This window comes from Micromys minutus, assembly GCF_963924665.1.
Source record: "Micromys minutus genome assembly, chromosome: 15".
NCBI classification, from domain to species: Eukaryota; Metazoa; Chordata; class Mammalia; order Rodentia; family Muridae; genus Micromys; species Micromys minutus.
In genome coordinates, this window is record NC_137984.1 from 9098464 (window position 1) to 9124999 (window position 26536).

At 35.3% G+C, this 26536-nt stretch overlaps 1 protein-coding gene across 7 annotated transcripts in view; it reads left to right on the forward strand.

The window, feature by feature from the left end:
• TRDN (triadin) overlaps positions 1-26536 on the forward strand; it is a 357916-nt gene that overhangs the window by 117185 nt on the left and 214195 nt on the right. For all 7 annotated transcript variants that reach the window (XM_080929343.1, XM_080929344.1, XM_080929345.1 and 4 more), the window contains exon 10: positions 21792-21863. In XM_080929343.1, coding sequence (XP_080785469.1) covers positions 21792-21863 — 72 coding nt within the window. The remainder of the gene's footprint in view (positions 1-21791; positions 21864-26536) is intronic.

The window sequence follows — 26536 nt, forward strand, 5'->3', positions numbered from 1 at the left end:
TGCACCTCTTTCTGAGAAAAAGTTAATGATTTTCATGATGAGAAAATTGGACAGTTGCAAGAGCTGACACAAGAATCTACTAAAGCCAGTTGGCCTTACAGTATCAGTGAGTCTGCAAACCCACAATTGCGATACAGGTGTCTTAATAAAGTATTTAAAATTTATAATCTCTTACCTCATCCATAATTGACTCTCTAAAGATATATTACTTCAGCTTTAATGAAATGGTCTCTTATTTTTGGACAGTATGAATGATGCATGCATGAAGATCACAAATGTCACAATATGCCATCATTGCAATGACATTTAATTGCTTTGTGGAATGTAGTTTTATGGACTTTAACTTTTGGACTAAAGAAAGGTGCTCTTTAGCAATACATTTTGGAATTATGCTGAAAAACTGTTGTTTTATTAATCCTTTTATTTGTTTACATTTCAAATGTTATCCTCCATTCCAGTCTCCTCTCCAAGAATCGTCCAACCCATCCCCCACCCTTTGCCTCTAACAGGGTGTGCCACCCAACCTATACCTGGCTCACCTGTATAGCCTTCCTTTTCTTTGGGGTGTTGGACCTCCACAGGCCAAGCACCTCCTCTCCCACTAATGCCAGATGAAGCAGCCCTCTGCTACTAATGTAGCTGGAGCCATGGACCAGCCCATGGTGGGAGCTCTGAGGGGTCTGGTTAGTTGATACTGTTCTTCTTCCTTTGGGGTTGCCATCTCCTTCAGCTCTTTCAGCCCTTCCTCTCACTCTTCCATTAGATTCCTCGGGCTCAGTCCAAGGGTTGGCTGCACATATCTGTATCTATTTTAGTCAGGTGCTGGCAGAGCCTTCCAGAGTACAGCCATATCAGGCTCCTATCTGCAAGCACATGATTCTTTTTTAATATTAATTTGCTTTAAATTTTATTCCCATCAGGCATTAGCCTCCTGATTTGTCTCTAGATTGATCAGTTAAGTAAACATATCATAATAATGAAAGATGTGGAATTCCAATAAGTTTATTATTAGATATAATGTGATTCTGAAAGTCCCACAGTTTAACCTTTAATAGTCTACACCTGGATATAACTCAGAATTTCCTGTTTGAGACACAGTGAAAGTTTTAAGAAAAGCTTTAAGATTCAGTGGTTAATAATTTTACTCATTGTCTAAAGGTTGGGGAGATGAAAAATAGTATGTTGTCTCATGAATGGATCTATGGCTCAAACTACATATGTAGCAGAGGATGGCCTTTTCTGGCATCCATGAGATGGGAGGTCATTGGTTCTGTGGAGGCTGGATGCCCCAGCTTATGGGGATGGTAGAGAAGGAAGGCAGAAGTTGATGTATGGGTGAGCACCTTGTTAGAGTCAAAGAGGAGAGATGGGATGCGATGTCAGAGGAGAGCATGGGAAGGACAACATTTGAAATGTAACTAAATAAGATAAGCAATAAAAGATAAATTATCAAGATCTTAAAGACAAAAAAGAATGAACTGTTTAGGAGCAATATCCATGAATCTAGGAAGCAAGCCACTTGTTCTCTTAGTATCTTTTATCACCTATAAAATGGTATAACAATTCTTCGAGATGCAGCTCAGATCATGTGACTATAAAGCAAAACATATTTCCAGGGCCTTCAGATTTGTCTAGCCTACTCTACTTCTGCTTCTTTTGTATTTCTGATTTAATTATCCTTTTAATACTATTCCCCCATTATCAAGTTCTTTCTTTTTAAACTGCCTTTTGTAAACCTTTGAAAAAACATTTGCCTTCAATTCCTCCCTAGTGAGGAATGTGGTATGTTTTCTGAACTGAATCCCTAACTCATACTAGCTCAGTGATAACACATTTTATCCCAAAGCAGTTTCTCCATTCACCTGAAGAAATAATCTTGTTATTTGAAAATGTGACAGATCACTAAGCTCATAAATAGGCTTGTGTAAAGATTTCCTGAGGACTTATTTTTGGTTCCTCTAGAGACTGAATCTCAGCATCAACACAAAACTGGTGCAATGTATCCATCAGTAAACTGTGGGCAGCAGACAGAGGTAAATGAAAATGAAACAAAAGATGAACAATGGCTTAATTATGAGGTCATATAATCCATGGAGTCTCTGTACTAGTAAGAGAATGACTCTGTTTTGAATGAGATTGTCATATCTGGGACCACTGAAGATTTCAGTCACTATAAGTGGCTGGGCTATGCACAGGGAAATACACCACAGTCCTTTCGAGATAGTTCCATTGTACTGATGCTCCTGCCATAGTCCAGTTGATTGCAGTAAAAAATAAAAAGAGCTATCAACCAACCGTTCCAATCACTGACATTGTAGAGCCATATGGCATTTGCAGGGTCTTTTCATCTCAGTTAGCTGGACTCTCTAGCCCAGAGCTCTCAAAATTTCTCCATCCAAGTCACTTTTTACTCAATTTCCATTCTAGTCTGTCCCTGGTTTCTCTCTGGTCCCAGAAGCTGCCTTCCTATGACTCTGCTGCCTCCAGCAACAGCTTTCTTGGCTCTCTGCAGTCAGCTACTCTCTGGTCCCAGCAGTGGCTGCCCTGTGCCTCCCTGTAGCTCCCTGTAGACTACATTTACATTCCCAACAACCCAGTAAAATCAAGACTATAGAAGCTTGTAACCAATCAGTCAGATTTATATCAGTAAATTCTCACTCCATAAAATGTCCATACAATAAGTTCATATCCAATTGATATGATATAATCTGCCCACCTCAATAAGACAAATTTTCCTATAATAATTCATCCCTTATAACCTATTGATAGCTACCTTTGGCTATTTAAAGCCACCGGGAGATGGGTTATCTTCCTCCTCCTTCATTTTGGTTTCTATTCCTCTCTTTTCTCCTTCTTTCCAGAACTCTGTTCCACCTTATGTATTTACTACCCAATTACAGGCCTCACCTTATCTTGTGCCTGTTCTCATCTTAATATCAACCACAGCAGTCAGCTTTGTCAGGACTGGGGCAAAGAACAGATCAACTGAAACTTCTATTCTCTTAGTACTCTTCCCTGGTAACTTGGCAAGAAAATCTCCTCAAAGCTTTACCTCCTAGACACATAAAAGAGTCATCTGCTTCAATGTCTGTTTCTTCTTGCCTTAAGGGAACTATTCAATAGAATGTGCATACAGATAGACCACACACACACACATACACACACACACACACACACTCACTCACACACTCACACCCCCATATATATATATATATATATATATATATATATATATATATATATATATATATATGAATATATATTCAGATGTAGGCACAGATACAGATTTTCACCAGTTTTGCTAATATTCATGCCATACACAGGCTGCCAGAGAAAAATATAAGTATCAGGTACTCTCCTGGGCATGATTAGTGCATTTTCTAAAATGGTGTAAAAAGTAACAAAAAATGCAGAATAATTTGAATAACTGTGAGAAAAGAAAGGAAAATTAAGGCTTAATCAAATATCAAGCTAACAAGATGTTATTTCTTCCCATGACAAATAGCTTAATAGTTTCATCTCTCACCTAATATGCAATGGTGAGGACTAAGGAGACATTCTAGTCCTTTACACATTCCACCAATGCTATTTGATGTTCCTTTGATTGTCCTTAGTTACAATGGTTAAAGTAAGAGATTCCAGGGTTTTTTGTAGCCAGCCACTCAGATAGCTTCCACAGTTACTTCTTTCTCACCCTGACCAGACCTTCCCTTAAGTGTAGAAACAGTGACCAAGCTGCCTCAATAGCTCTTTCCAGAGTCTCTTGTTTGATAAACAAGTTTGGTAGCATTGTCTCCTTGCAGAATTTTTATTTTTCTAATATTTTGAACACTATACCAAGTTCTAATAGCAACAGTTATTGTTACTGGTGGTAGGGTGTTCAGTCAGCTGTTCTTTGTGTATGTCTATAATTTCTGCTTGATACTGTACATTTTACATTTCGTTTTCTGTACTGTTTTAAGGCAATGTCACGCTATTTCTCTGGCATTGGAATGATGAGTATTTTGAGGCAACAATTTTAATGTTCATCATAACATAACCCTATGAGCACTAGGGGGATAGATTCCAAACTGTTCTATCAGTGTCAAGGCAGAACTGAAGGCACAGTAGAAATTCTACATTCACGCACACCACATCACTGTAGTTGTTATTAATCATCGATGACAACAGCTCTGTATTTATCTTTATATATCTGATTTGTCCTGAATCTCAACAAGAAAAATATTGTGGAAAACTGTTATTTTTATGTTTTTTTTTTCTTTTTTGGTTCTTCAAGGCAGGTTTTTTTCTGTGTAGCCCAATAGGCTTGTAACTCACAACAGAGCCCAATTTTACCTCTAACTCGCAGCAATTCTCCTGTGTCAGCCTATCTAAGTATTGGTATTACTAATTTGTGCTGCTATTCTTAGTTTAAGAATGAATTTTTGAATTGATGATAGAAAGAATAAAACTTTAAAAGTGAATTAAGTAGCAAACAGTAAAATAAACCAGCCCTATGGGCAGGACATATGTGGCCATGCTTCCTTCTAAGTTAGAACATATTCTACTCCAACATCTATCTGCTTTTTGCCTTTGCACTGAGTTATTTACCCTTCGGAAATATTTAGCAATATATTTTACTCAGTAATTCTGTTTGGTAATTAATATGTTGTATGTAGGGATAAAATTTGCCACCAACATGTCCATTTTATCCTCATTTTCCAGTGTTTAGTTATTGAGTGTTTGTGTAGCACAGAAACTTGTGCTTTTTCTACAAACAGGCAGTGAGAATATACAGGGCAATAACACTAGATATCAACAGGTAACCTACTGAGAATATGTAAAGCCAGTTCTAAAATAGTGTGAAAAGTAACCAAAAATGCAGAGTAATTTGAATAATTGTGAATAACCAAAACATCCTGGAAAAATCAAACTAATGTCTTCATGTAATATATGGCAGTCACACAACCTAATCCTGTTCCTTGCACTATAATACATGAACCTGATAATATAAATCATGAATTTTCCAAAGGCACTATGATATTTCATGTTATTGTAAATTATGTATATTATTTCAAGTTATAAAATACTATCAATGATACTCAATTAAATCAGGAAGAAGGATTGACTAGATGCCACATATGCCATTGTTTTTAAAAGTAATTGTGAATATAACTGCAACTTAGAGCTCTTCGAATAACCAGTTAACTATTCACATAAAACCACTTTGTTCTTTATCTATGAAACATTTAAATTTCAGCTTTATGACAATTGTTGAACAGATATATGAGTGAAATATTTTTACTCATGTAACCTGTAAAAATAATTTTTTTTCTAATGAAATATTTTAAGTTTCTTTCTCTTCTTTATGGAAACTCGACAACTAGAAGATTCATTTTTAGGCAGGTTTTTTTTTTTAAGGTTGTAATTAAGTATTTGTGGGTACATATACATACACATATGTATATATGTAACAATAATATAGGAAAATAGGCTACTATTTTGAGGGGATATGAGAGAAACTGGGAGGTGTGGTAGGGAGGAAAAGGGAATGTGATACAGTTCTATTTTAATTAAAATATATTCTTTTTTTCTTGAACTTCACACAGTCTGTGAGTTGTTTCTGGGGTGTTCAGAGCATTCTAGGGTTAGTATCCCATTATCAGTGACTGCATATTATGTCTGTTCTTTTCTGACTGGGTTATCTCACTCAGGATGATATTCTCTAGATGCATCTATTTTCTTAAGAATTTTGTTAAGTCATTGTTCTGATAGCTGAGTAGTACTCCATTGTGTAAATGTACCACAATTTTTGTATCCATTCACCTACTGAAGGACATCTGGGTTCTTTCCAGCTCTGGCTATTATAAATAGAGCTGCAATGAACATTGCGGTGCATGTATCTTTGTTGTATGCTGGAGCGTCTCTGGGGTAAATGTCCAGAAGTGGAATAGCTGGGTCTTCAGGTAGTACTATGTCCATTTTTCTGAGGAACTGCCAGACTGATTTCCAGAGTGGTTGTATCAGTTTACAACCCCACCAACAGTGGAGAAGTGTTCCTCTTTCTCCACAACCTTGCCAGCATCTGCTGTCCTCTGAGTTTTGGATCTTGGCCAATCTGACTGGTGTGAGGTGAAATCTTAGGGTTATTTTGATTTGCATTTCCCTGATGGCTAAGGATGCTGAACACTTCTTTAGATGTTTTCAGCCATTTGATATTCCTTGATTGAGAACTTTTTGTTTAAGTCTGTACCCCATTTTTTTAATAGGGTTGTTTGAGTCTCTGGTGTCTAGCTTTTTGAGTTCTTTGTATACGTTTGATATTAGGCCTCTATCTGATGTGGGGTTGGTAAAGATCTTTTACTGCTCTGTTGGCTGCCATTTTGTTTTCTTGACAGTGTCTTTAGCCTTACAGAAACTTTGCAATCCCATCAAGTCCCATTGTCAATCTTTGACCTTAGAGCTCGAGCCATTGGTGTTCTGTTCAGGAAATTTTCTCCGGTGCCTATGTGTTCTAAGGTTTTCTCTACTTTGTTATCAATTGTTTCAGTGTACCTGGTTTAATGTGGAGATCTTTGATCCACTTACACTTGAGCTTTGTACAAGAAGATAAGAAAAGGTCTATTTTCATTCTTCTGCATGCTGTGTATTTAGGAAGGATTAATATATTTATTTATTCATTTATTTATTTTTACATTCCAACATTATAACTTTATTTCATTTATATATCTTCAGTATTATTTTTTTTTACTTTTTAACATTGGATATTTTATTTATTTACATATCAAATCTAAATAAATTTCAAATAATATCTTCCTTTCCTGTTTCCCATCCAGATAACCCCTATCTAATTTTCTTTTCCCTGTTTCTATGAGGGTGCTCCCCTATGCACATCCCTATTCCTGCCTACCTGCCTTGGCATTCCCCTACTCTGGGGTATCAAACCTTCACAGGACCAAATTTCCCTCCTTCCATTGATGCTCATCAAGTCCATCTTCTGCTATATATATATATACCATGTGTATTCTTTGGTTGGTGGTTTAGTCACTGGGAGCTCTGGGGATCTCTTTGGTTGATATTGTTTTTCTTATGGATTTCAAATCCTGTCAGCTACTTCTGTCCTTTCTTCAATTCCTCCTTTGGAGACCCTCTTCTCAGTCTATTGGTTGGCTGAGAGCATTCCCCTTTGTCAGACTGTGGCAGAGCCTCTCAAGAGATAGCTACATCAGGTTCCTGTCAGCAAGCACTTCTTGGAATTCTCAATAGTGTCTCTGTTTTGTGTCTGTATATGGGAGGTTGGGAAGTCTCTGCAAGGCCTTTCCTCTAGTCTCTCCTCAATACTTTGTCTCTGTATTTACTTTAGACAGGAGCAATTCTGGGTTGACAACTTGGAGATCAGTTGGGGGCCCCATCCTTTAAAACAATGACTTTTTGAAATTTTTAGGCAAATAAAGGGAACTAGAAAATATCATCCTGAATAAGGTAACCCAGTAACAAAAGAACACATTTGGTGTGCACTCACTTATAAGTGAATTAGCCCAAGAGCTTTGAATACCCGAGACATAATTGACAGATTATATGAAGCTCAGGAAGAAGAAAGACCAAAGTGTGGATGCTTTGGTCCTTCTTGGAAGGGCAAAAACAATAAGGGAGGTAGAGGGTGGGAGGGACTTGGGATGTAGAGAGGATGTGGGGACTGGGAAAAGGGGGTGGAGGTCAGGTAAAAGAGGAGATGGGGATGATATAGAGAGTGTGAGGAAATTAAACAGAGGTGTGTATCAATGGTCACAGTGAACTGGGGCCAGACACTAGCAAGTCCCAGATGCCAGGGAAGCAAAAGTTTCCCAGGACACAATGAGAATGTCATTAGTTGAAAATCCCCACAAAGCAGAGAGAGAGTTTGTAGAGACAATATCCAGAGGTTAGACAAGGCAGAAGATTCATCTTTTGTTGGCTCTTTAGGATTTTCTAGTTTCTCTATTTTGATTAGAAACTGAATAGTTTCACATGTGTCTGAGAAGAAATAGAGAAAAGAATCTTCCTACCTTAGGTAGAGACAAATATTGGGACAGGCAGATGCAGAAACCCTTCAGTTTACCTGGGCTGTGTCCTGTGTTAATTCTTTAGCAGGGTATGAAAAAGTGACAAAATGAATAATTTCTTTGTATAATACAGAAGCAGCCTTGTTTTTTGAAATGCTAAACTAGAAATTTCTGTTTGTTTAGGAGGATGGCTCAGTGGATGAAGTGTCTAAGGTCAGGATCTCTGATGATTAGAATGTACACAAAAGTGACATTTCTGTGATGGCTATCTGTAAACCTAGGCCTCAAAGTGAAGAGACAGGGACATTGTCCCAGAAGAAGCAGGTTAGCTTGGTTAACTTCCAGTGCATGAAGAGACCTTGTCTTAATAAAGTCAAAACCTTCCATGGAAGGCACCCAATCTCATTTTGGTCCTCTGTGGTTTTATATGCACAAACATAAATATACAAGCATGCAAAAACTTTTCGCACATTGTCATTGAGAATGAAAAACTAAAAACAACTATGAACTTTGCTGTGTGAGACAGAGCTCCATCTGAAGAAAAGGCCTTGTCGCTGCCCCTTTAATAACCGAGTCTCTTGAGCAATGATGGTGTAGAGAGGACTCTGGTGAGAATGGAACACATGCTGATGGCATGTCATGGGTCATTTCATTCAGTTCTCACAGAGCTCTGTACGCTGTCTTATGACTTGACCTCAGACAAGTGAGAACTGACCTGAGAAGGGAGCTGCAGAATGTCTTCACATGGCTGTGTGTTATCTCTCAAAGTCCAGCAGAATTGCAGGGCTATTTTGAAAAGAATGCCAACACCCCTCCCTTTTTTAACTCAGTTTGCTTAGTGATAAAATTCATAGCAAATATATAGCCTTTGTAGTAATGAAAATCGGATAGGGACTTTTAAATCTTACCAAGATAGTTGTTAAAGAAAGTATATAGTTTGCTGGTAACTTTCATTGCCCTCAGTTAATGTACTAAGGAAAGGTTTGTGGTACAAAATCTGCAAAGGAATAGAGCATAAGAGCACATGTAATATTATTTGCTGTTACGTTTTATGAATATCCAGTAAGGAAATGATGAGCTTAAACAGAGGATCATGTTGTATCATGGTTATGTTTCTAAACTTCATAATGCCATACTTTCAACATATTGTAATAAAAGATAACGTGGAGTAATTTTGTGGGTTATGGTGATTGTGGGTCTTGAATTTATTGATAATGAAAATAAGATATTATGGTAGTTTGAGAATTGACTTATTGATGAACTGTACTATCTGCTCTCTGTCAACCCAATGTGATAGGAAAGTGAAGAAATATCAATATTTTTTTATTTTGATAGCTTACAAGAAAATCAAACCTCTTACCTACTATGAAGTAAATTTGCTAGTCTACTTGTAAATCATTTATTAACAATGCATTTTCTAAACTAATGACTTTGCCTCTGGGAAATGTATATTCTCTTATTTCCTGGTCTCCACTTGCCTTCTTGTGATTAATAATTAAACAGGACTTGTATTCTGATTTTGAGTAAGTCATTAAATTATGTTGGATATCTGAAATGAAATACTGGATATAAAATATGAAATATTACATTAAAAGCTAGAACTGTAAACTTTCTGCTTGTGAAGTATGTTATATTTTGTACTATTCAATTAAATTTTTTGTTTCTTTTCAATTTACTTATTTATTTACATTCCAAATGTTGCTCCCCTTTCCTGGACCCCTCCAAGAATTCTTCAACCCACCTCCCTTCTTTGCTTCTGAAAAGGTGCTCCACACCCACCCATCCACTCCCACTTCACTCACCCTTTTGGCCTCACTCCCACTGAGGCCAGACAAGGAAGTCCTCTGTTACACGTGTAGCAGGAGCCACAGACCAGCCCCTGTATGCTCTTTGGTTGGTAGCTTAGTCTCTGGGAGTTCCCAGGGGTCCAGGGTAATTGATACTATTGTTCTTCCTGTGTGATTGAAATCCCCTTATCTCCTTCAGTCCTTCCCCTAACTCTTCTATGGTGGTCTGTGGCCTTAATCTAAGCTTTGGCTCTAAGTAGCTGCTGGTAGAGAATCTCAAATGACAGATGTGCCAGGTTCCTGTCTGCATACTTGTTTCTAGCCCTGTCTGGGTAGTCATTACAGGAGTTGTAGGACTGGTGACAGTCCTGACTTTGGATGCTCCATCATGGGATGAAATGTCCACACCTCTGAGCATTCATAGCATCCAGGTATGTGTGCACATTCTGTGTTGTTTTCAGAGAACACAGCTGGGTTTTAAATGATTGAGTTTCCCAGGCTTAGGCTGCTGAGGATCAGAGTTTTTATAGGTTGCCTGATGACATTTCTTTTTTTTTCTCATTTTTAATTAGATACTCTGTATTTACATTTCACATGTTAGTCCTTTCCCTCGCCTGGCTCCCACCCCTACGCCCCCTACATTTGCCTTCACAAAGGAGTACACCCTACTAATCACCCTCTCCACCTCATTGCATTGGCATTCCTCTATATTGGGAAAACATGCCTTGCCTGGACCAAAAGCTTTTTCTCAGATTGATGCCAGATATTGGTTATCTTCAGCTACATATGCAACTGGATCAATAGGTCTCTCAATGTGTGCTCAATGGTTGGTGCTTTTGTCCATGGGGGTTTTGAAGGGTTGGGTTGGTTCATCCCACGAGGTTGCAACCCCTTTCAGCTCCTTTAGTCTTTTCTTTAGCACCCTCATTGGGGCACCCGTGTTCTGTCTTATGGTTAGCTGTAGGTATGCTCAGCTGTATCTATATGACTATTACTGTCATCTCTATCTGGTTTCTGCCAGTAAGTACTTCTTGGCATCAGCAAATAATGCTTGGATTTGGTGGCTGCATATGTGGTGGATCCCCAAATGAGGTTGGTTCTGAGTGATCTTTTCTTCAATCCCTGTTCCTCTATTTGACCTTGCACTTCCTCCCATGAGTATTTTGTTCTCTCTTCTAAGAAGGACTGAGGCATCTCAATTTTGACATTCTTTTTTTTTTTTTTTTTTGAGCTTCATAATGTCTGTGAATTTTATCTTGGGTATTCAGAGCTTTCTGGGACTAGTATCTGCTTATCAGTGAGTACATACCATGTATGTTCTTTTGAGACTGGGTTACCTCACTCAGGATGATAGTCTCTAGTGTCATCTATTTGCCTAGAAATTTCATGAAGTCATTGTTTTAATAGCTGAGTAGTACTTCATTGTGTAAATGTACCACACTTTCTGTGTACATTTCTCTGTTGAAGGACATCTGGGTTCATTCCAGCTTCTGGTTATTGTAAATAAGGCTGCTAAAAACATAGTTTAGCATGTGTTTTTGTTATATGTTGGAGCATCTTTTGGGTATATGCTCAGGAGTAGAATAGCTGGGTTTTTCAGTAGTACTATGGCCAATTTTCTGAGGAACCGCTATACTGATTTCCAGAGTGGAAATTACCAGCTTACAACCCACCACCAGTGGAGGAGTATTTCTCTTTCTCCACACCCTTGCCAGCATCTCCTGTCATCTGAGTTTTTGATCTTAGCCATTCTAACTGGTGTGAGGTGTAATCTCAGGGTTGTTTTGATTTGCATTTCCCTGATGACTAGGGATGTTGAGCAGTTCTTTAGGTGTTTCTCAGCCATTTGATATTTCTCAGTTCAGAATTCTTTCTTTTGCTCTGCAGCCCATTTTAAAATAAGATTATTTAATTCTAGAGTCTAGCCCTCTGTCAGATTTAAGATTGGTAAAGTTCCTTTTTAAATCTGTTGGCTGCTGTTTTGTCTTCTTGACAGTGTCATTAGCCTTACAGAAGCTTTGCAATTTCAGGAAGTTCCATTTGTCAACTCTTGATCTTAGAGCATAAGCCATTGGTGTTCTGTTCAGGAATTTTTCCTCCATGTTCTAAGCTCTTCTCCACTTCCTCAATTAAATTATAATTTTAAATCATCTTATATTCAATTATTCATTGTAATAATTACTTGATTAATAAATAATATTATTGCAACCAGTTTATCTATATTAGTAATAATGATCAATAAACAAACTGAATAATATCTTAATAGCATTTCGTTAGTATGTTAGCCTTGTTGAGAAGAGTTATAACTCAGTACATAAATAAAATCTGAAATTTTAGCTCCAATTTATATTGTGTAGTTTTATTTGAAACCACATGTATTGATTTCAATGTAATTGTATTCTTCATTTACTTATAAACCTAATATATTAAATATTTTCCAAGCAAAACATTTTATCTTATAACCACCCCTGACATTTACTATCACAGAAAATGTGTACACCCAACTCAATGAAGTTTGATAGATATTTTTATACTTAAAATACCCCACAGTCTTAATTTGAGTTTATTATATTTTAATAATTATTCCAACATGTAGTCAAAATGTGTGATACTTGTATTTTAAGTCACCGTAATGTTAAATAGAGTAAAATGTCCATTAGTAACATTATCTTATTATAATATAGAATATTATATGTAAAATATTAAAGTGACATGACATAATGTATATAATAGATTTCTCCACCATAATTACACATAATTTGTCCTATAATACCAATCTTCCATCAATTGAAAAGTCTTATATAAATAGTGTATTTTAGACTTCTTTGAAGCATAGTTTTAATGGCTTTAAATACTTTATTCATTTTCTGTTCCTTCAGTTGTTTTTAAATAGTCTGACACAGGTGTAATATAAGTTTGTAGAAAAAAAATGTTGTTCCAGTTATGCCCATTTGGCTCATTGTTAGAAAAAAAAAATCACTTGAGATTTTCAAGTCCTCCAACTTCTTTGATATCATCAGTCAAACATAAGTCATCTTCATGCTCAGAACCATTCAGGTCACATATATGGAAGGGAACGTCTTTAGATTAAGGATAAAACAATTGTATATTCTTGCCAGTTAGGGTAAACCATTTGATATCTAGAATATATTATATTAAAATCTCATGTTACAAGTGAACTGTTTCATGAATACTTAAATTTTTAGCCTGAGCTTAGACATATTCATAACTAATAAACAAACAAATTAATGTTTTACTGAAATTATAGTTATTATAATCTAAAAAATTAGTAAGCTTCATCCAATAATGATTAAACAATTTAGATTTTCAAGTACTTGAAGTAGTTTTTTTTATGTTTATGTAAGTATTTCCCATTCTCCTAAGAACTGAGCACTAAGATTCAGTCTATACATATTAAAATGTTTTAAGTACAGCACGCTAACTCATTAATCTGCTCCTCCATTTAGCCATTCATTTCATTTTAATAAATATTTTCATTTAATTAATAGGCATTAGGATCAAAATAGGTATAGTCTGCCGTAGACTAAAAATAGTCTGGAAATGAGTAAATTCATTGATGCCCGGTGAATCATGGTATACAGCATATGTGATGTTAGGGGCTGCCAAGTACTACCATGAGTGTATTAATATGGAATCAAGTCAAAAATCTATAAACAGAACCAATCTTTGAATAATGACTGGAGTTATCTATGCAATAAGCAATCTCATCAATGAAAAATTGTAATTCTTCAGATGTGAAAAAAATCATTGAATGATTACAGAGTAAGTGGAGCATATGTGTTGTGCACTTATGAAAAAGTTGTTATTAAATGATTTTCAGCGTTTTTGTGTGTTATTAGCTTCCACTACATTACCCACAGTATATTTAACCTCCAGGGTTCGAATGATCCTCCCATTCTCAATGTAGCTAAGTTTAACTTATATAAGTGCACACCAGGACCTAGGTCTTGCCTTAAATTACTATCTTGAATCAAGAAATCACTCTAATTTGGCTCATTAATATCTTTGCTTGCTATCTACATTTATCATCTACGCTGAAAAAAAATTATAAATCCCATTTGCTTACTTAGTTGTATCTTCCCTTCTCCTCAGCAGATGAAAAACAAATTTGAGCTTCTGGCTTCCACATAAATATGCACACACATCTGCACATTCATATATACCTAGACACAATTTAAAGAAATAATGCTGAAAGTCTTGAGAATAATCCACCTGACACCTTCTTTCTGTGGAAGGAGTCAGGTCTTCTGGAGAGCAGTTGAAGAGGCAGCTGAACCTCTTCAGTGGTTTAATACAAGCCAGTGTCTAAAGCTAGCCCAAGGAAAACACCAAAACTCTTTAATATGTAACATAAACACTTATATTATTCAAGAATAATGAATCACATATGGCATTCACATAAATGTCATTTACTATGACTTTCTAAAGAAACAAAAAATAACATAAAGCAAGCAAACAAACAAAAACCCCTTTATTCTAAAATTGGGTTTGAACTCAATATGTGCCCCTGGTTTATGTAATTACACTTCCAGAGACCACTTTCTAACTCCCGTGAGATCTATGGAGTAGGGATCGCTAATTTCAAAGTATTCTTTACACACCTAGATTCTACAATTACTAATCTTTGTGTCTGTTTCTGTTACATCAGAACACCAGGGATTCTGACATTAACAAGGCATAAAATAGATGGAACAATAATAAAATCTGGACTCAATTTCATTTTTTTCATTAGTTAGATGTTCAATGGGAAGTTAATTCTAGTTCATATATTTGATATGAGAAAGAAAAACATTAATATTGCCTTTATCATTTTTAATCAAAAGAATGTATAAAATATGTATTTGGTTCCTAGTCCTTGCCTTCCATCAAAGTGAATATGCAAATATATAATAACACATGGATCTATTAGAGGAGACTTATCAGGAGTCAAAGAAACCATTCCAAAAGCATTATGGCTTTGGGGATGTTCTTCTATTTAAGAAGGTGAAGCTTTTTGGGTTTCACATACCTGAGAGTAGAACAAAGTAGCTAATTTAGAATCAGTACTCCATTTTCTCAAAAAAAAAAAAAAAACTTAAAGTGTGAAAACAAAAGCAACTTAAGAATGAAATAATTTCCAAGGTGTATCATTGGGACCCCAAAATATATATGTAGGTTGATTTTTACTGCACCTCTTTGCGTAGACACTGAAAAAGTGATATAGATGGCTAAACTATTAATAGAAATAAATAAATGGGAAAATGGAATATTTCTTTTTCCACTAGTGTCTCAATTTGTTCTATGGACAAACATAATAGTGAGTCATCCCTTTATGTTCCTTACTTACCTTCTGCAATTTTTTCTGTTACATCAGAACAACAGGGATTCTGAAATTAACAAGACATAAAATATATGGAACAATAATAAAATCAGGAACCAATTTCATTTTTACTCACCTACCATATTACATTTATTAAAAAACCCTTTTGGGTCTATTTGGAAACATACTACTTCTATTTGGAAACATACTTTTTGGAACTACCTACTTCTCTACAACTTGATTTCCTTTGGACATATACTCGAAATTATCAAACCCCCATTTTGAATACAATTCCCTGTAAGTATTACATGGTGACTTTTATATGAGGGTAGTTATTCACACTTTGTTTATCCCATTCCTTGTTGACTTATGGTTTGGGCACTTATTTGTAATTTGTCTATTGAATAAAGTGTTCTTTTGAGGTTGTTGTTTAACAGCATTACTAGCATCTCGGTTCTAGAAACTAGGGTATTTGTCTGTGTTGTTCAATACTATAGTTTTGTTTTGTGAAGTGATTTGTCAGTAATAGGCACTAAGTAAGTATTTATTGCATGAATGTGTGAACCTCCACAGTAGACAATCATCTTACCTCGTTCATTTGTGTCGTGCGTTTAACTTCCCAAGGCCTCTCTTTTTTTTTTTTCCAAAAAGAAATCCCTTACTTTCATTCATGCAGAATTGAATGATCTTTTCAAAGAAGCTTCCTAACATGTTAAACTGTAAAAGAACTTCCTATGATATTTAGGAAAAATAAAGTACCCAAAATGTCTTAAGACACTTTCTGTGGCTTGTCTAATCTGCACATAACCTCATACAAGTTAGCAGACACGTTTTGTGTTCACACCAGCTCTTGGATGTAACTTTGTCTCAACTATTCCCTCAGTCACTCTCAGCCTTGGAATTTTATGCTGATTGCCATGTATTAATGTGATCTGAAAGAGTCCTTTTGCTTGTTGATCTCAAGCCTTGCTCTACTACTGAAATAAGTTTCATGCTAATGAGGCTTGTTTGTATTAAGTGATTTTTATTGGTATTATGATCTTCATAAGAAGTTGCCAAAAGTGAACTTAATATAATATTCATAATATTTTAAATTCATTAATTTGCTTATCACCAAGTTAAGGAAAATTTTTTACTTAATTTGTAACTTCTGGAAGAAATTTCTGCCAAGAATTTCCAGGAATTTTATAAATTAATGAATTTTTGTCACCTATTTGGACTAGACCAGCATCACCATTCTGTGTTCAATCTTTGATTGTATCCATGCTTTGTAATATATATATATATATATGTGTGTGTGTGTGTGTGTGTGTGTGTGTGTGTGTGTGTGTGCGTGTGTGTGTGTGTGAGTGTGTGTGTGTGTGTGTGTATATGTATATATGTACATATATATATAGGCAAATCAGTGCAGACCCTATGTATGTTATGTGAAATGAACAGAAGAAAGGGCCCTATAAATGGATGGCTATGAATTCAAAACTGCTAAAATATAAACCTTGGATATAGTCAACAGATCATGTCCAAAACAAGTTATATGGCATACATCATAAGCTTTGAAACACATTTTAGTAAGAAGAACCTTTGTCACTGAATGAAGGTGTCGATTACTGCTTAAGACAACCCAAGACATCAGTGTTAATAAATCTGCAATTGTCTGATTATGATATAGTGCAAGGAAGAAATTCACAGTGAAAACACCCTTACTTTTTTTTGACATAGTATTTTTTTTCCGAATTGCCGATGAAATCTGTCTCTGTGTCTCTGTCTTTTGGGTGTATAGATTCCACATGTTTTAGCCTCTTTTTTATTCTTTCTCTTCCCTTTCTTTTTTCACTTTATTTTCTCCATTTCTCTCTTGTGTTCTTCCAAACCTCCAGTCTTCTTATGTGCTAGTATACAATTATGCTTTGTGGGCCAAGGTCTGACCCTGGGGTTGAAAGGTGGTAAAGCCAGACACAGTTGCCAATGCTTGCTGGGCAGTCATTTCCCTCCATAAGCAAGTGCTCTAAAAATCCATAGTAGAAGATTGAAACACTCAGTATGGAAAGTCAAGCTGACCCTATTAACATGTGGTATTACCATAATCATATGTCTTAGCTGAAAATATAAACCAGTATTCAATTAGTTGTTTTAATCTTAAATGTAGACTTCACAATGATTCTAATTAGCTTCAAAATACTTTATACAAATTTATAATATAATTTTATTTGTAAGTAAATGATTATTATTTTCTTTTGTATTTTTTATTTGTTTTTAGTTTTATATATATATATATATATATGCCTTCAGGGAGCATACAAATTGATTGGGGTGAAATTTTATCCTTTTGTTTTTAAAACATGTAAGTGAATTTTAACTCAGTGAGTAATGATCCTTGTAGGTTTTCCATCCAGAAACTGTGGTTTTCCATAGACTCTAGGACTGGAAGTTTTACCATGGTCATCTTATTTATGGACATCTAATTTAAAATTTAACACCTCAACTCAAACGCAGTGAAGGATTACAGCATAAAGTTTTTGCAAGACCTTAGAGGAAACCTTTTTTTTTAAACAACTTTATTTTACAAAACAAAGATAAATGTACAGATTTTAAACATTTTTTGCTTAAAATTATACATTTTTTTCAGTACTTTTTTTCAGATTTTAACATAATTTTTATATAAAACTATATGAATATATTTTTTAGTCAGTACTTGATTTTTTTCAAGGTTTGATCGTATGTCTTGAAAACTTAATAGTTACAATGAGCATAAAGTACATGTAAAACAAAGTGTAACATGGAAATAGTTAAAGTTTTCTTGTTTTGTAAATATTTTTTTGTTTTGTTTTGTTTTCTTTATTTCTTGGACTTCATACAGTCTGTTAGTTGTTTCTGGGGGAGTGCAAGCCTCTGGGGTTAGCATCCCACTATCAGTGACTGCATATTATGTCTGTTCTTTTGTGACTGGGTTATCTCACTCAGGATGATATTCTCTAGATGCAGCCATTTTCTTAAGAATTTGGTTAAGTCATTGTTTCTGGTGGCTGAGTAGTATTCCATTGTGTATATGTACCACAATTTTTGTATCCATTCGTCTTCTGAAGGACATCTGGGTTCCTTCCAGCTTCTGGCTATTATAAATAGAGCCGCTATGAACATTGTGGTGCATATATCTTTGTTGTGTATTAAAGTGTCTCTGGGGTATATGCCCAGAAGTGGAATAGCTTTTTTTAACCATTGGTATACTATGTGTGGAACTGGCTTCTGTTATCTAGAAATGGCTTTTAGCCAGGGACTAGCATTAACTATGAGGTTGACAGACTAAACTTTCGTGTAGTTCATTGTGTCTTCCTTCCTGCAATCTGAACTTAGCTCCTAATTTCCCAGTTCATTTGAGAACTTGAGTCATCCTAGTCTTCATTTAATAAAGAAATGCTAATTACTTAGATGACGAATATATGTAAACTATATCTAATAGACTCTGATTAATTCCAAAGCAAGAAATTTGACTTGCATGACGGAAAAACATATAAAACAACCAATTCTAAAATATTGGCATCTTATAAACAGGTCATTTAGGTCTTATGAAAATAAGCCAACTAAAATCAGGCAAGGTACAGAAATAAAACCAACTCAACATGTTTAGGATTTTTCAGACAAAAGCTTATAAAATGAAGTGCACTTTTAGAGTTACAATGTACCTTTCAAGAATCTAAATCTTTTCTTTAGAGAGTAGCAATTGTCAGCAACTCCAAAGGAATACATATCTAATAAGATTATAAGCCCTATCCTATAAATGAATTCTAGTATCTGTCTTGTTCAATTTTATCTTTTTTTTTTGTTTTCTTCCTTCAAAAGATAGCTTCAAATCCCCTTATGTAATTAGAAGAGATTTAAATTGTAAATACATTATTGGAGAAAGAAGTAATATTTTGAGAATCCTTTATGAATTAGGTGCTTCGCCATTTAATCCTCTTAACACCTTTAAAAACTATTCTCACTTATAATGCCCCAAACTAAGTATTGGCAAAGTTATGAGACATTTAACTTTGCTCTGCCTGTATGTGGTAGATCTCAACTCTCAAATTCATTCTAGAGGTTAGCATACTGTCTTTACACCAAACAACTTTCCTTTCATTTTAAAATTATATCATACATCTTATTTTCCAATATACTTAAATATTCATAACACCTAATATGTTCATGTATGTAAAAAAGGATATAGTTTCCATATAATTCTTTGACAGTATTTGACCATAAAGTTTTTCTATTTGTATTGAGCTTCTAATTTACAATTTTAGTATCACCTAGCTGATTACTTTTGGTTCATTATAACAAGTGTATCCTAGGTGAATAATTTCCCTAAGTGAGCAATCTATTCCTCTCTAGTGGAGGAAAGGAGCCATTGGCATTTCTTATTTTTCTTGTGTTCTTATTTCCTCATTGTACTGGCTGCATTGCAATAAAACAGCCATTTTATTATTTTGAATGAGTGTGTGTTTTTGCATTAATGTGTGCATGCACACTCACATGAAGACATGCTCATTCATTTGTGAGGGTGTGTGTACAGGCTACAGTGTGAGTTTGAAGGATAGGGGAAAACTCAAGAGTTTGTCCTTGCCTTGCATCTTGTCTGAGAACAGATCCCTTCATGGCTATGTTGGCCAGGCAAGGTGACCTGTGAACATAGAAAGATGCTGACTCTGTCCCATCTCCCTTGGACAGGTTACTGTGCTTTTAAAACTTCAATCCTTTAAAGCATTCAAATAGCTTTGTCAAGTTTCTCTCTAATATTCTAAAGTCTCTTAACTCTGGGCTCTCATAAGATAAATTAAAAGAAATACATATATAATTGTTACACACTTTTTTTTTATCCTGGGGGAGGAAGGACCAGTGCCAGATTCCAGGCAGCAGTTGCTATCAGACTAAAGCAAAACCAAAATTATAATTCAGGACTAGAGGATCAGAGGTGGCATCACACCCGATGGACTGAGCCCTCCAACATTATTAATCAAGAAAATGCCCTACAAACTTGTATACAGTAAGTCTGATAGGGACATTTTCTCAGTTGAGATCCCTCTTTTTCCCACTATCTCTAATATCAGTCAGAATAACAAAAAGAAATCTGGCCAGGACATCATCCCATTTAATCATAGCAATGCTGGCATCAAGAATCAATCATGTAGATTCTGGAAATCAAACTTTGGTATTTATGCTTATTCAAAAGTGTTTTTACTTTCTGAGCCTTCTTTTTAAACCCAGTCATCCATTTGGCAGAAAATACTAAAGTATTTATGGTTGTGAAGAATCTCTTATGAGTCACATTTATATATATACATACACACACATACAGGTGGGTAGGTATATAGAATGGATATATAGAGAGATCGATGATATAGATTTAAATATAGATTGAGATTGAGATAGAGATGGAGGTGATGTGTGTGTATGTGTGTGTGTGTGTGTGTGTGTGTGTGTGTGTGTGTGTGTGTGAATGGGGGGGGTGAGCTGAAAAAGGAGAGTAGATCTTTTCCAGTCTCTATCTCTAGAAAAAAAGAATTTTATGTTATTTATCAGCTTTTATTCCCATGAGAAAAAATGAAAATATGGTCTTATATTCTCTGGGTTTGTGATCTGTATAGCACTGGTCTGTGTTGCTTTTCTTGTACTTGGATATAATCATACGAAAGAATTAAGGTAACAGATAAAAATGGAGTAGTGAATGAAGGCTAGATTCCATATGATATGAGAATTTAGGCCTGAGATGTGGTAAGTACAAAACTCTGTTTCATTAGCTAAACCACACAGAACTAATTTTCAACATTTCTAAAAATGAACACCACCTAGTAAGCAGGCATGCCTATTAACATTTGACAATATCTAGTAGTCAGTGAGATTTTCAAAAGTATGCATGCCTCCGTCAATTCCTAGATCAAAATCACACAGCAAGAGCTTATGAGCTGGCAATTAATAATACAACTTCATGCAAGTAGTTCTTACAGCATCATGTGATAGTTAATATTTCCAATTCATGGCTTCAGTGGTAGTGGTTAGTAAGAAATCACGCAGGGTGGGAAATAACACGTAGACAATTATGGGCTTTTGTGGTTTCACTTGAAAATGAGCTCCATGACCTGAGAAAACCTTTCAAGTTTCTACGAAAGTGAATATATTTTAACTTTCGCTTTTTATTTACTTGCCTGCAGGTCATTTATTTGGGCAGAAGAAATGTACCTGTTCAATATTAAAGGCCTTTAACCTTCTTTTATTGTCCTACTATATAATGTGAGAGATTAAGTTCAATGCAAAGACTGATCATTTTCTGAAGATTAGAATTCCCCTAGGCTTCTATGATTTTAGTTTTCATAATTGAAGGCATGCATTGAAAATAAATTGCTTTATTTGATCACATTTAGATTTTCCATTAATGCAACCAAGCGGAGGTATCTGACGCTGTATATACATCTGTGAAAGATAATACGCCCAGAAAGAGCATGAACGATAGGAGAATCTGGGAGTGAATCACCGTAAGGATGTCACCTCAGAACAGCTTTCTCACTGCATAAGAATGTTAACTTAGAACTCAGAACTATGAATTATGCATGCAGGGTTTAGATCTAGCTATTTTAGTTATGGATGTAAAATGTATTAACATTTTTTTCATCTTCTGCTTTGCTCGCACAGGACAAAGCCCAGCTATGCCACCACCAACACTCACAGCTTCCAGACCTGCTCTGTCCACACCGACCCTGGAAGGCAAGTGTTAAGTTGTTGTAGATTTTAAAAATTCATCTAGAGGAACAAACAAAAAGATTAAAAATGTCTAGTACTTTTTTACATTATTGTGTTTATAAATTAAACTTTTGTTTTCTTGAAACTTCAATTGGAGTCTTTCTAGAGTATAAAGTTTTTTTTAAAATGTCATGTGGTTGAACTCCATCTTTTCGGAGGAAGACCAATGAACTGCTAAGAGACTAACATCAAAATTATCAAATGGGCAAAAATATCCCTTACCATTCTGCAGTTTTAACATCACTTTAAAAATGTGGCATTTAAAGATTCAGGTGACAGTATCTAAATCTGAACTCCATATGTTACAAACTGCCCAAACGTGGGAATTATCTGAATTGATTTTTCATGAGCTCTGCTTTCTAGATATTATTAAAATAGCATGGGCAAGCTACATGTGTCAAATGGATATTTAGTTTATAAACTAATCATGTTTAGTTTAAAAGTGTCATTGCAATCAGTAGTTACTACCAATAATAATTCTTCAAAATAAGACTTTTTTTTCACTTAAGAAAGTTGATTTGGCTACCGTATGAGATGGCAGGTCCGCAATATCTGAGAAGCCATGGAGGCAGATAGTCAGAGCTGAGAGATTCCATATTTTTTAAGTTATCTTTGAAGTTTTCTTTTACAATATAGTTGTTATCTTCCTTCTGGTCAACCCTCCAACAGTTCTTCATCTGATTGCTCCTTCTACATCTCCAAGAGGAATGTCCCCACCACACCATACCCCAACCTGTCAGGTCTTCTTACACCCTGAAGCTTCAAGTCTCTAGAGGGTTAGGTGCATCTTGTTTTACTGAGGCCATACTAGCCATTTCTATGCTGTATAGGTGTCTGGGGCCTCGAACCAATTGGTGTATGCTGTCAGATTGTGGGTCAGAGTATGAGAGATTCCATGGATTTGAGTTAGTTGAGATGGCTGGTCTTCCTCTGGGGTTTTCCTCCTCCACAAATTTTTCCAGCCATTCCCTAATTCAACCACATGACTCCCCAACTTCAGTGCATTTGTTGGGGTAAGTATCTGCATCTGTCTCAGCCAGATGTTTGTTGGGCCTCTGAGAGGGCAGTTATACTAGCCTCCTGTCTGTAAGCACACCACAGCATCAGTAATACTGTCAGGTCTTGGAGTTTCCCCTTGAGAAGGATTCCAAGTTGGGCTGGTCACCTTTCTCTCAGTGTCTTCTCCATTTTTGTCCCTGTAGTTCTTTTAGACAGGAAAAAATCTGGGTCAAAGTTTTTGATGTGGGATGGAAATCCCATTCCTCCATTTGATGCCCAGTATTTCTACTGAAGGTGAACTCTACAAGCTTCCTCTCCCCACTGTTGGGCATTTCATCTAAGGTCCCTCTCTTTGAGTCCTGAGAGTATACACTTAGGAGAAGGATGGCACAGACTGTCCTAGAAGAGCAAGTGAAGATCCTCAGGGCAATCTTCACATAGTAATTTTGAGCTAAAGATTCGCCATGCTCGAAAATGGTACATAGATGGTGAAGGACAGAAAAGTAGAGATAGAAATAGCTGTATACTCAAAGCTTCAAAGTCAAAGATTTAAGAAAGAAAAGTACAGCCTGCACAGAGCTGAGAAGGTCAGATTGGAGAGTAGGAAGACAGGAAAGAATACAGGTTTTGAACCAATTAATACAAAGGCATTTAAAGTGTAAATTGCCCAGAATTTTCTAGAATTGACTTTTATTGCAATGTTTTAATACTATTATTATCATTGGTAAGATAGAGTAAAATTTTAGCAATTAAGAAGGGAAAATGCCTACTATTTCTATTACTATAGGTTTTGTCTGTTGAGATTCATTAGCACTTTGCAGTCAAATCTGGCTCCAAACTTGTACTTAACCTCCCTTCCTCACATCTGGGGTTATAGGTATGAAATTAAGTGAGTTACCTGAAATCCTTGGCAAATTATCTTACTAAGTGTGAGTAAAATATAATTTATTGCAGACAGATTGATTTTAATTGTCTGAACAAATACCAAATAATTCAAGCTAAACATCCATCTCTCTTACTAGAGTGCCAGAAAAATGATGATAGAAAATCAGGGTCACATGCTCCTTATGAAGTACAGTGGTCTGTTAAATAAATAAATATTTTGGTTTGGTTATCTGAACAATGTATTATGTAAATATTTTGATTTGGTTATCTAAACAAAATGGATAAATTGTAAGATTCAATTTTTAAATAAAATCCTAAAGCAAACTATAAGTCACCAATACATTGATCACAAACTAGAAAACACAAAATGGTTTTCTTTAATTTTTACAATCCACAGCTTAGTGAAAAATTGAAGAGTGTCTTGCTCAGATTCCTGGGATATCCCTAAGTGTTTTGAGAATGCTACAAACCTAAAGGGTTAGAACTCTCATTTTCTACACTCCTCGGTCCACATATATCTTTTATTTACTATTTTTCAGTGTGAATATTCTGTCTGGAGTAAATATGGTGGTATGTACTACCATTTCTTAACTCGTTCATTAGTTAACTTGCCTCCAGACATTGCTTCTTCATGAGTGAAAATGTGTAAAGATTCCACATGGATATAGAAGAACGACATTCTAAATTGTTTTCTGATATGAAGGAATAGTCTTCCCAAGGCACAGAAGAATGGGTAACATAAACAGTAGAAACTTATTTTATAATAGTGGAGGTTGGAATTCTAAGATTAGGATAGCAACCCAGACAATTTCAGAGGAAAACAGATTTCAAACAGCTTTCTCACTGCTATGTCCCCAATATAGAGAAGAGACAAGCTTGAATATTCTCTTATAGTTGTGGCAGACATATGAATTGTGTGTCTTTGAACTGATATAGTTGCAATCACCTTCCCAAAAGTTTTTATCCTTTAAAATATTAAGATCTGGTAATTTAGTATGAAAACATGACATGCATGATGACATATTCACTCTGTAACTCTGTGTAAACTTACTGCTAAATAAAAACAACTTGATTGTCTACCTCATGCAGCTAGAGTTGCTTAAATGGTTGAGTAGATAATTGTTTTGCCTTTTTATTTATAGCACATATATTCTTGGAAACAACATGAATTCTGTGCTTTTATCATTTATCTGTACATGATTTTAATTGCTGTAATTGAAAAGTTTATATTAAAGTTAAATGACAGCCAAATTTTGAATAGTCTTGACTATCAGATTTAATCTTTTAATAAAATGAAAACAAAGAACCAATCTGAAGAACAAATCTTTTAAAACTCAGAAATGCATTCTCCCTCCCCTTCATCTCCTAAAAAAAGGAAAAGAAAAGTAAAATGTATATTCTTTTTTCACATGTGAACTTTGGTAGTTCAAGAGACTTGGGATAATTTACATAAACTGCCAAGTGACCATCTTCATGCCCAATGTTAACAGGAAAAGACACAGCTTAAAAATCTTAGGGTCATTTTAAATATCAATGGATTCTAAAGAGTTGGAAACATGTCAGATGACTTAAATTTTCTAACTGACCTCACTCTTATGCTGAGATTATGAATATTGTTGGCTTCAATTAAACTCCTGGATGAAGTTGATAGAATGAAAAGAAGCAAATCCCATGCCTTTTGCTCTGTCACATGAAAAATGTGGTGTCATAAAAAAATGGGATCTTGAATTTATATTGTCATAATTAAAGAATGATTAATTTCACAATTCAACCGAAGGTTTAATCTTGTTTAAGTGAACAAATTAATGGTGTTTCAAGATTGTGGACCTTTTTGGCAAACAGGAACTGTTGTGTGCAGAGATCTCGGTCCTCTCACAGAGCCTTTTAACACTGAGCAACTCCCAGGAGGCACACAATATCCAGCTAGGCTAAGATTAGTTGTTTTTCTAGGCTTTTCCAATGTGCTGCTAATGACTTCATTGATTAGGAACTAGGACATATTTAGTATTTATTGATCAGGCTGTTTTCATTGAAGCTAATTAGGCCAGTCCTGGTCTGAAACTTTCTGAAAAAACAACTTCCAAGGAAATCGCTTTATGTGGAAAAGAATAACAAGCTTACAGTGCTCAAGTATACAGTTTGCTTTGTAGAATGTGGGTCAATGGCTGAAGTGTAAACTTGTTACAGTTTTAGCCTTTTGAAAGTAGTGCTATAGAAAGACTAGATTATGACACTGGCTCAATGAACCAACTTAGAACGTTATATCAACGAAACCTAAAAGCTTGCCAACCTTGTGGATAGAACTACACATCTGTAAAGCTCTTTTAAATAACACATCTTTGTGCTTTCAAAGCACTTGACAATGTGTTTCTTGTAGCAGGTGCTTGCTGTCCCGCGAGTTATTGTACTTCAAGTCTTAGGACCCTACTTTAGTGTCTTGAAGTTGTATAGCAACTTTCTTGGATTACATTATTCTCTATGGTTTGTGCTTTATATCACATACTAGTGCTTTCCTTAAAAAAAAAAAAAAAAAAAAAAAAAAACTTTTGACTCTTTGAATGCAAAAGGAACTAGTTGTACATTAAATTATATGATTTCTTTGATCCTTTAAAATGCATTAGTCTTGAAAATATTTGCTACAGTAGCTTTAAAAAGAACTTACCGACTAATTAATTAAATCATTTTGTAGCTGTTGTAATATTATATTTAATTATTGACATTGATTAACTAGAACTAATTTAAAAAATGGATCT